Source organism: Drosophila mauritiana, chromosome 2L (assembly GCF_004382145.1).
Source record: "Drosophila mauritiana strain mau12 chromosome 2L, ASM438214v1, whole genome shotgun sequence".
Lineage (NCBI taxonomy): Eukaryota > Metazoa > Arthropoda > Insecta > Diptera > Drosophilidae > Drosophila > Drosophila mauritiana.
Window position 1 is genome coordinate 7,858,878 of NC_046667.1, and position 10,900 is coordinate 7,869,777.

The 10,900-nt window shown below is 44.7% G+C and overlaps 2 protein-coding genes across 5 annotated transcripts; both read left to right on the forward strand.

Moving 5' to 3' along the window:
* Positions 1-763: 763 nt before the first annotated feature.
* LOC117150595 (barrier-to-autointegration factor) lies at positions 764-1,427 on the forward strand. The gene is made up of 2 exons (XM_033317551.1): positions 764-996; positions 1,079-1,427. Exons 1-2 carry the CDS (start codon positions 871-873, stop codon positions 1,223-1,225), a joined length of 273 nt encoding a protein of 90 aa, XP_033173442.1. The 5' UTR covers positions 764-870; the 3' UTR covers positions 1,226-1,427.
* Positions 1,428-1,993: 566 nt separating this feature from the next.
* Positions 1,994-10,560, forward strand: LOC117135511 (striatin-3). 4 transcript variants are annotated; one of them, XM_033295750.1, is made up of 5 exons: positions 1,994-2,104; positions 3,326-3,895; positions 7,044-7,521; positions 7,579-7,797; positions 8,313-10,560. In XM_033295750.1, the coding sequence occupies exons 2-5, from the start codon at positions 3,512-3,514 to the stop codon at positions 9,422-9,424; spliced, it is 2,193 nt and encodes a 730-aa protein (XP_033151641.1). In that variant the 5' UTR covers positions 1,994-2,104; positions 3,326-3,511; the 3' UTR covers positions 9,425-10,560. The 4 variants fall into 4 exon arrangements, with proteins under 4 accessions (XP_033151641.1, XP_033151672.1, XP_033151662.1 ...); XM_033295781.1 differs by having other exon boundaries at positions 7,603-7,797; XM_033295771.1 differs by lacking the exon at positions 1,994-2,104 and adding an exon at positions 2,436-2,565.
* Positions 10,561-10,900: the final 340 nt, after the last annotated feature.

The window sequence follows — 10,900 nt, forward strand, 5'->3', positions numbered from 1 at the left end:
GAGGGCCAGGTGTCAATCAAGACTGGAGTTTTGGACGGACTGCTGGCCAGGTTGAAGCCTCGGTCGGAAGGGTCTTGCCGTTATCATTCCAACTCAGTTGGGCGTCCCAAGCGTGGCGCTGTTAAATTGGGTTAAGCCCAGTTCATCGGTGCATACTAATCCATGGTGCATTGCCCCGGTATTGAAAAGTGGAACAATTAAAATATTTGAAATTATGTTCGAAACAGCAGAAGCTAGATAAATACCTCTGGTAATTTAGTTAACAATTACAATAAATGTTTATACGTGTTTTTGTGAAAAATTCTACATTTTACACAGATTATATTAACATAGATTAAATATTATTTTGATTTTTAGCGATGGCTATGTAATTTGTTCATACAAATTAATCATATAAAAATGAAACACTTTAAAGCCGTAACATGATAACAAATTTCAAATTCACAGAAATCTATAAATATTCAAAATCTTTAACGGTCATGTAAAATACCATTCATCAAGCCATGTAAGCATTCATTTTACATGTAAAATATTGCTGGTATTTGACCTAAGTAGATTACACAAATGTGTAAGCCGCAATTTCAAAGAAACATTTTCGAATGCATCTTATAAAACTCTATTTTTTGTCAATTTTATTTAAAAGAATAATTAAGCTTTGTTGGTTGTTGGGTGCGCAAATGAGTGAAGCCTGGCCTGCTATATTGCCAAATACTATTTAGTATATCTAGATGTCTTGTGACATTTTCGAAAATATCACTTGCTGCCACACTGGATGTGCGTCATTTTCAGAAACGCCGCGAATATTTTGCCATTGAAATCTAGTTAAGCACTGGAATTTCGCAACGCGCAGCAGCAAAGCAAACAACAAACATGTCGGGCACAACGCAGAAACACAGGAACTTCGTTGCGGAGCCGATGGGCAACAAGTCGGTGACGGAACTGGCCGGAATTGGGGAAACCCTCGGTGGACGCTTGAAAGACGCTGGATTCGATATGGTGCGTGTGTAACTACGATGACGCCATGTGCGCAAATAAACAATGCCCTCCAAGTGCTAACGATCATTTCCGTCTGTGTTAGGCCTACACCGTGTTGGGACAGTATCTGGTGCTGAAAAAGGACGAGGAGCTCTTCAAGGACTGGATGAAGGAGGTGTGCCACGCCAGCTCCAAGCAGGCATCCGATTGCTACAACTGCCTCAACGATTGGTGCGAGGAGTTCTTGTAAGAGGTGGACACACAAGCCATCCGAGTAATTCGATCAAAAGGAATCTGATAAAGGCATCGGCCAAACATTTTTATTCGCAGTCAACGAAAGTGGCCGCAATGCTAGCTAAGCATTTGCCATGTTCACTGTTAGTATGTATAGCTGTAAGGTGTAATTTAAATAAATGTACAGTCATGGAAACGATCCTGCATTTGGATCTCTGTTCTGCAAAAAGTACAGTAGGTGTAAAACATTTGTTGCTGGCCGGCGAAGCAGCCTTATGCGTATTGTTATTAATTTAATTCGGGGACAACAATAAGCAACACGAGAAAGCAGTGCATCTGGCGTAGATTGGTTGGCGACTATATATTCTCGATAGTTGGCGAGTAGGAGTTTCTGACTCGCTGAAATAAGCTTCTGCCTTTTTGATGGTTCTTTATCAGCGGGCGGATGTCGCCTAATTTTGAAATATTCCTTTTTGTTTTTCGGAAATGATTTTTTATAATGCTGGACTTAGAACCTTTTAAATCCTAATCGCTGTTTGTTTGGGGAATATGTGTAAACGGTAAAAAATATATTTTATAATAAAACACCGTTTTATCAAAATTAATGGTCCTCGAGTAATTAATTAGTACCGAATATTTTATTAATAAATTATAAATACATTTTTTTTTTAAATAAAAAAATATATTTTTTTAAAAACTTATTTTTAAAGTAAGTGGTATTAAATAGGATTTCTCTAGCCTGAAGTGGTATTATATGGTATTTGTTTTTAGTCCCGTGGTATTTTTTATCGTTATCGGCGCGGTCACGCTGCTAAGAATTACATTACGCGTGAATACCAATGAAAATCAAGAGAGAAATTGCAAAACACAGCCAAGCGGTGCAATAAATCGCAAAGTAAGAGGCGCAAAATGCGCAAATACCGTTTGCGCGGTTAAAAAATGCAAAAACACCAAACGATAGATTAAACAAAGTGAAATTAACTCGGCTTTGGCATATGCGTACACCAGTGTGCAAGTGTGTGTGTGTTTTTCTTTGTATATAGACTCGCAGAGCGAGACGGCCATACACGACGGCAGACGGGACGGTGCAGGTGCGCGAGTGCGAGCGAGAGAAAGGCTGTGCGGGCACTGCTACTCTGTGTGTTATTTCAGAGTTCTAGGCCAAACATTCTGATGTGCGGCCGAATCAAATCGACTTTTTGTGTGCATCGTTTGCCTTAATTAATTAGTGATTGCAAGCGGGTGCAATTATGCACAAAATTTCGGATTAATACAACTGCCCGCTTCGCGCTCTCTCCATCTCTCTTCCAAATAGTCGTTTGCTCTTCGCACACAATACTGTGAACCCTGCGAAAGGTAGCAACAACGTTTCCTTGGAAAAAGCTGTAAATAGTAAACAAAATTGTCAAGTTAGCGAACCGAAGATATTAAATAAGGTTCGAGTACATTGGCATCGACTGCCCAGGCAGCAAAGAAAAGCAAAGACGCAGTTCAAGATTCAGCTGGACACTTGGAAGAGTTTAAGAATTGAAGCACAAAAAAAAGAAGAGAAACAAGAACCCCACCAAAAACCCCGCCGTGCGCTTGTGTGTGTGTGTGCCATTCAAATTTCCCTGCAACTGGGTGAGTGTGCGTGCGTGTGTGTGTGTGTGTGTCAGTTTAATTTTCCTACCAATAATCGCCGAGATGTGAATTCCAACCGAACCACGGCTTAAATTGATAAATGTTCTAACTCTTGCGTTACATCAGCTGTTTTACGGCTTTTTGTGCTATAATTTACGCTTTTCCCGAAAGTCGTTGGCAACACTAGAACGTAAAAGAGCATAAAGAATCGCGAGTACCGTAAAGAGGAAGAGAGAGAGATAGAGAGTGTGAGCGTGAGAGAGAGCGGGGAATGTGGGGACGGTTCCGGTGCGAGAAAACGTAGTAGTAGTACATAAAGAGAGTGCGAGCGAGAGGGAGGCAGCCAGCGAGTGTCCTGCGACTGCTCCCCCCTTTTCCCTCATCGCCCTTCTATTCGGAAAATTCAATGACCTCATTTGTTTCATGTGCCGAACTTTGCTTTTCTTTCCCAACCTAAAAACGCAAAAAAAAAAAAAAACGTAACACCAAACAGGATATAGCGTAGGACCAGTGAGCAAACAAGTTCGAGAGAGCGACAGACAAAAGACCGTGCACTGGGCACCTGAAGGCAGACAGTTGGCAACGAATCAGGAGAGCAGGATCAGCGGGCACAGGATCACCGGAGCAGGCAAAGGAAATACCCGGCACACAGCACAGCCACTGAGAGCGACGTGAACCAATGGGCACCAATTCGGGAGCCACCGCTGGCATTAACAACAAGCCGGTTGGCGGTGCAACAGGAGCCGGCGTCCTTGTAGGCGGCGGTGTGGGCGGTGCCAACTCCTCGATCGGCGGTGTCCTGTCGAACAGCTTGGGCGGTGGCGGCAGCGGCGGTCTGAGCATCAGCGGCCTCAACGCTGGTGGACAGAACGCGAATGTGGGCGGAATGGGCAACGTTGGCGGCGACGACGGCGGCAACGGGATGGTGGGCGGCGGTGTAAATAACCAGCAGGCCACCACGCCCCAATACACAATACCGGGCATCTTGCACTTCATCCAGCACGAGTGGTCGCGCTTCGAGCTGGAGCGATCACAGTGGGACGTGGACAGGGCCGAATTGCAGGTGAGTGATCCTTAAAAACTGTATTGCTAATAACTCGTCTATAAAATTTGATTAATTTGTGAACCAGATATCAGCTATTAAGATATCAGATATTAACAAGGGTTTAAAGTTTTTAGTTTGAATATTGATTTACTTCTCATCCTGCACTAGTTTATTCACTATTGATTAAATAGGTACTGGACTACTGTAAACTTAAGAAAGTAAACTTTGTGCAGATAGTGACAGTATAGTGCTTAGTATAAAAGAACCAATGAAACAGCAAATTGTTTGTCCTAGAAAGGACAAAATAATACTATACAAGCAAAACCAAGGCAATTTGGCAAAGCACGTTATTTCGAGGCACACAGTTGGTTTAAAAGGTCCTTGCTTATCGACAGCGGTGGCTCACTTTCCATTTCAATGATTTTCCGAGGCGCTAATGCATGAACATGCAACGAAAATGGCCAGGAGGAACCACCACCCCGCCTCGCCTCCGCCTTGTCTGCATGCAAGCGAATCGAGTTGAGCAATTGCCGTCATCGAGTGTTTATGCTCTGTTTGTCGCAGACGGCAAACGAATGCCCAAAATGCCTGAAAGCCCCCCAAAAAATGTAAAATGAGTGTAACCGCGGGTTGGATAACATTATCGTAATATCGGAGGAGCTTACTCCACCTCCTACCTGCCACCCTGCGCCGCCATGGCCATCGTCAATGTCAATGTCGACCCACGCCCTATCGCTTTCACCTGCCAAGTGGCCAGATAACGAGCGGTATCGATAACGAGTCACAGTCCGTTACGCTCCGAATGCAACGTGACATTCAAATCCGTCTCCTCTCCCGCTTTGCATCATCATGATGTGGAAAAGTGGCCAAAAAAAAAAAAAAAAAAAAAAAGTAACCAAGTTGACAACGCAAATTTGTCGCCGCGATTTATGAACCTGTTCGCCTTGTTTGGCGTTTTGGCCAAAATGAATCTGGTTCGGGTGGGCAGCAGAGGCGACGCCATTCGAGATGGCTCTGTTTCAGCAGTCGTGGCATCCGTACCCTGCCCGGCCGCCTGGATCTATTTATATACTTCCATATGCACATCGCAAATCTCTTTGTGTGTCAGTGCCGACTGCTGTGAATGCAGCAACGTCCTTGTCGCAACGAATCTCAGTTTTCCCGGTCTTCCCATGAATGCATCCACTTCCACTTCCTACTCGGTCGGCTTTTCCTGCTGTCACGTTTGTCAGGCAATTAACTTGCTCTGTGGTCGGAAACTCTTTATTTAAAGAACATTTATGTTTCTGGTTTGAATTTCAAACAGATATGAGGTAACTAATGCAAACTAAGATATTTTAGGTTCATCTAATACTATCATTTATAACTCTTTACTCTTTAATGTAATATTTACCTTGAAATGATTAACAAATTCTTGAGAAATGATTATTTGTGCTTTGAAAGCACTGTAAGCAGGAATGACGCGGCAACTGCTAATATATTTTCAATCATTTCGCCATTGCAAATGCATTTGTTCGCAAATGCATTTACAGATTAGAGAAACCAAACGCCGCTGGCGCTCTTGTCATATTAATAATTCTATTTATATGCCCTTGTGTACAATATGGTCATTGCATTATGCAATGGACATAATGGTTAGCTAGAGCATTTTTCAAAAAGTGTAAAGCGAAAAATCTTGGAGCTTCTCTCTCGGGGTCATTAAGTTACAAATGCGCATTTGTCATGGCATTCGTAATTTCTAATTGCGAATACACGGCGAATGAAACAAAAAAAAGTAGTTGCATGTCGCGGAGCGATTTGTGTAACAGCTCCAAAAGGCGTTGGCGTGTGTGTATTGTTACCTTCTTGGCCCTTTTGCCTCCAGCGCCCATACATTTCGAAAATCCGGAATATTAGCGCGCTGCTTTTAATTAGCCAGCTTAAGGAGCCAAATGAAATGCCATTGGGCGGTAATTTAAATGCACAACATGTTTCCATTAACAGCAACAGCACAAAGAGGGCCCCCCATCCTCCTGCTCCTCCTCCTCCTCCTCCTCCTCCACCACCACCATCCGCTCGCACTGCCGCCCTTTTCGTTACTATTAGCATGGGCAAATTGTTATTATTGCTAGTTCTGGTTCTGCGCTCGCCTCATTCCACACAGACATGCGTTCGCTTGCCACAGTCGCGGTCAAAACTATAGGAACTGCTACATTCATATATGTATGTAGTTACATATTAGTTGTTAGAAAAGTTAATGCAACAATGACTAGTTAAACAACACAGCTTCTGGTCTTGACTATTTCCAAATGAAAGGAAATCTGTTTCAATAGAATTTCATATCAATAGCTAAGCACACAGCTATTCAACTGACCTGCAACGTTGGAGCGTGGGTGCTGACCACTTCCCCCCCATTGTTGGTTTTATATTATTATTATTTTTTTTTTTTTGCTGGGGCGTCATAGTTATACTTCTGGCAAATAGTTAGCCAGTTAGAATATAGAATAGTGAAAAATCAGCAAAAGCAAAAGGGTTCTTTCCTTGCCCACCGCATCTGCATCGATGTCAGGTGCAGTGTTTGCCCCACGGATGCCTGGGATTTCCCTCCTGAATTTTCTTTCCCTCCCCCTCCGCCAAATGCTCGGGGAAATGCGCAGTCATAACTGCACGCTGTTGCTACGCTTGCTGAATGAACACGAAATGGGTGGAACGAAGGGGGCGGAGCGGAAAAGTGCTGGGTACATTGCAGTTTTTACGCATTTCGATTAGTTGAACCGACAACTAGCTTATTAGATACATATACCCCACAGCTGCTCCAACTCCCTTCCCCAGCTAATTGTGCCACTTGTAGTTTTTCTATTAATTGAATTTAATTGTTTTTCGTTGGCCCGACGCAGCGGAGCGTCAATTATGCTCCGCAACCAACAAACAAACAAACGCAATTGGATTGCAACGGCAGGCAAAATGGGGACAAAGCCAGCGGTATGGGAAAACCATTAAAGCAGCAGTATTAATTAATTTTCTATAACTCATAGTTTGTATATCTATCTGGGGATTTATTGCGCACATTTGTTGCACTTTCTCTTTCAAAAATTAAAAATAGTATCTATGAATAATGTCGCTTGAATAGATTCTATCTTTTTGCGCTACAAATTGAAATTAATCGAATGTCTTTGCATCCTCGCAGGCTCGCATCGCAATGCTGCTTGGAGAGCGCAAGTGCTTGGAAAGCCTCAAATCGGATTTGACGCGTCGCATCAAGATGCTGGAGTACGCGCTGCGCCAGGAGCGTGCGAAGTTCTATCGTTTAAAATACGGTACCGATCCGCCGCAGCTGAATGAGTTCAAGCCGTCGAACGAGGACGCCGGACTGGCCGGTGAGGTGGCCACTGATTCGGAGGTGCCCTACAGCAGTGTCTCGAACACTACGTGGCGGCAGGGGCGTCAGATGCTGCGACAGTATCTGGCCGAGATTGGCTACACAGACAACATCATCGATGTGCGTTCAAATCGGGTGCGTTCGATCCTTGGCCTGAACAACAATGCCGAGCACGACGGCAGCGGCGGAGGTCTGGGTGGTGGACTTGGCGGCGGCACCGGCGGCGAGAACCTTAGCCCAAACATCAATGGAAACGAGAGCAACAAACGGGCATCGGAGACGGAAGGTAGGTGATTGTGTTACGACCCCCTGTTGGGAGATTTGAATAATTTGCTCACATCAGGCCGTCATACTCCCGCTAAAAAAGTGCAACAATCGATCGATGAAATAATCGTGGACACCGAGGCGGCTGTGATGGCGAACTTTGAGTTCCTGGGCGCCACCGAGATGTCCGACGACGACGAGATATCTGACGATCTGGAGATGGTGGCCACCGACAATGACGACACGGACGTAAAGCTGGCCAAGCGCGCCAAGTCTGGCAAGGATATGCTCACCGAGGGTAAGTCATGTCCTGATGATAGTATCCACACTTTGCTCGCAGCCCAGCCCTCTTCCCGCATGGGCCCGCCTCGCATTGAAGCATTTTTGTTCGCCAAATTATAGCAAATAACGAATTCAATTCGGTTTAGATCCCAACTCCTGTTGATCCCACGTAGCAATGTAACCTAGTTTATGGTTGGCTTCTTGTCTTACGCTTTTTGTTTCTGCTTCTGTTTCTTTGGCAACTATGCTACGTCTTCTACGTTCGTAGATCTTGAGGCCGATGTGGGAGAGCAGCTATTGAACGATATGAATCTCATGACTGAAGGTGCTTTTCAACTGATCTACTAACATGCTTTTGCCTAAAACATAACTCTGGACTACAGATACTGATTATCACAGATACGTTAGATTCCTTAATGAGAAATGTCATTATAATGTGCCTGTGATAACCTAGTCTGGTGCTCCTCGAGTCTCTCGGAACCTGCCATACGTTATGATTAATACTTACTGTATTTCCCAATCTTCCCACAGAGGTGGACGGCTCGTTGGGACTGGGTGAGCTTGCCCAGCTGACGGTGAATAACGAATCTGATGGCGCCTACGATGCGAACTCCAAGGATGGAACTGGCGGCAGTGCCGGCGGTGCTGGTTACCGCAAAACCTGGAACGCCAAGTACACGCTTCGCTCGCACTTTGACGGAGTACGATCACTTATCTTTCACCCAGAGGAGCCGGTGCTGATCACGGCTTCCGAGGATCATACGCTTAAGCTGTGGAATCTTCAGAAAACGGTGCAGGCCAAAAAGTCGGCCAGCTTGGACGTGGAACCGCTGTATACGTTCAGGGCCCATACGGGCCCAGTTCTGTGCCTGGGCATGTCGTCCAGCGGCGAGACATGCTATTCGGGCGGCCTCGACGGCAACATTGAATGCTGGCAATTGCCGTCGCCGAACATCGATCCGTACGATTGCTATGATCCGAACGTGCATTCCGGCACGCTCGAGGGGCATACGGATGCCGTGTGGGGCCTTACCACCATGCAAAGCAACATTGTGTCATGCTCAGCGGACGGAACGGTTAAGCTGTGGTCGCCGTACAATAAGGAACCGCTGCTGCGCACATACACAGCCTCCGAGGCAGAGGGTGCACCCTCGTCCGTTGACTTTGTTCGCAATGAGGTGGACCACATCGTGGTGGCCTACAACAGTGCCCACTGCATCGTGTACGATACGGAGACGGGCAAGCAGGTGGTGCGCCTGGAGGCGGCGCAGGAGATGTCTGGCAACACGGGGAAGTTTATCAACAAGGTGGTGTCACATCCAACGCTCCCCATTACGATAACCGCGCACGAGGATCGTCACATACGCTTCTGGGACAACACATCCGGCACGCTGGTACACTCCATGGTGGCGCATTTAGAGCCGGTCACCTCGCTGGCCGTCGATGCACACGGACTGTATTTGCTATCCGGCTCGCACGACTGCTCGATACGGCTGTGGAACCTGGACAATAAGACGTGCGTGCAGGAGATCACAGCGCATCGCAAGAAGTTTGACGAGAGCATATTCGATGTGGCCTTCCATGCCACAAAGCCGTACATTGCTAGTGCCGGGGCCGATGGCCTCGCCAAGGTCTTTGTCTAAGAGGGACGAGGCGAGACGGGACAGACAGACCCACATCTCCCTGGCGGCGTCGGATCGAACGAATTCAGAATTCGGAATCCAGAGTGCATATGCAGCGTGCAGATGCAGAATCCACAGCCAGCAACTCACAGCTAAGCGATTGCGAGTTCGAGTTAAATAATTATACATACATTATAAATATACTATACATATAAATCTAATTATACTTCAACCGAGAACAACAACCAATTATATGCATACAACAATAAGAAAGGGAAGAGAGAACATAAACATACAAATAATTGCTAAAACAAAAAATTAAATAAATTCAAAATGAGAAACGGCATTTCGAGCAGAGCAAACAGAGTCAAGTAAATGTAACAGACGAGAGTCGCGTAATCTAGTAACGTAATTCTAAAGCAATGCATAATAATACGGCAAATAACCACAAATATGTGCAACACACGGACATTATGTATTTGTTCAAAATAACACCGTAGCAATGAAAAAGTTTGATCTTGTCGTGGATCGCCAGTTGGCGGGATCAACCCAAGATCGATCCTCTTTTCGGTTCTAGTTTTAAAAAGCACTTGCACAGCGATTGTTCTTAACCAAGTTTGCCTATATAAATCAGTCAGACTTCCTGTACATTTTATATACATACACAAACCACACACATCTATATATATAAATTGAAACTTATTCTATGCCCATGGCAAATCTTGAAAGTGGAGCGTCTGGCCGGACACCTTCATAGGCACTCTCGCTGTGCAAGTGCCAGGATACGCACGCATCCTTCGCTGGCAAGTGTGTTGAAACATTTACGTAACGATTAAAAACGATGTAGACGATCAAATTCTGTAGACTAAGCAAGGGCATATACATACATATAGCCAAACCATATAACCCGACCCCATATTAGCGAAAGAGCGAGAAAAAATTGTAAATTAACACTAATTAGAGGACAGTCGAGGTGAGACTTTGATGAAGGCGGCCGGGTTTATATATGCAGGTAGCAAGTCAAAACACACACACGAAAATTGAATTGAACAATTGGTGGTACATGCAGACGGCTTATATAATTTCAACTGTCATTACCAGGGGAGTACGCAATGCTTGATGGGATGAACCACGACCATGTGAGGATGAGATATAAATAATAATTGCAGGCAAGCTATAAACGTATGCTAAGCTATTTATTTAATTTATGCCTAGTATTAACGAATGAAAGAAAGTAACAAACAAACAAAATGTTGGCGCCAATCGCTGATCCAATGGATTTCGTAGTTGAATAAACATAGATTCGCTTACCATGGATGCGTACTCGTAATTTTAATCAAGTAAATTAATTACACGATGAATGATCAGATTTAGATATGTGACTTGAACGTGAACGCCGAGCAACTCAATATTAGTTTTTAGTATTACCAATTATTATTATATTATTATTACAATTACGTGAGCCTTTCACCGACCGGCACTCTCCACAAACTTTAA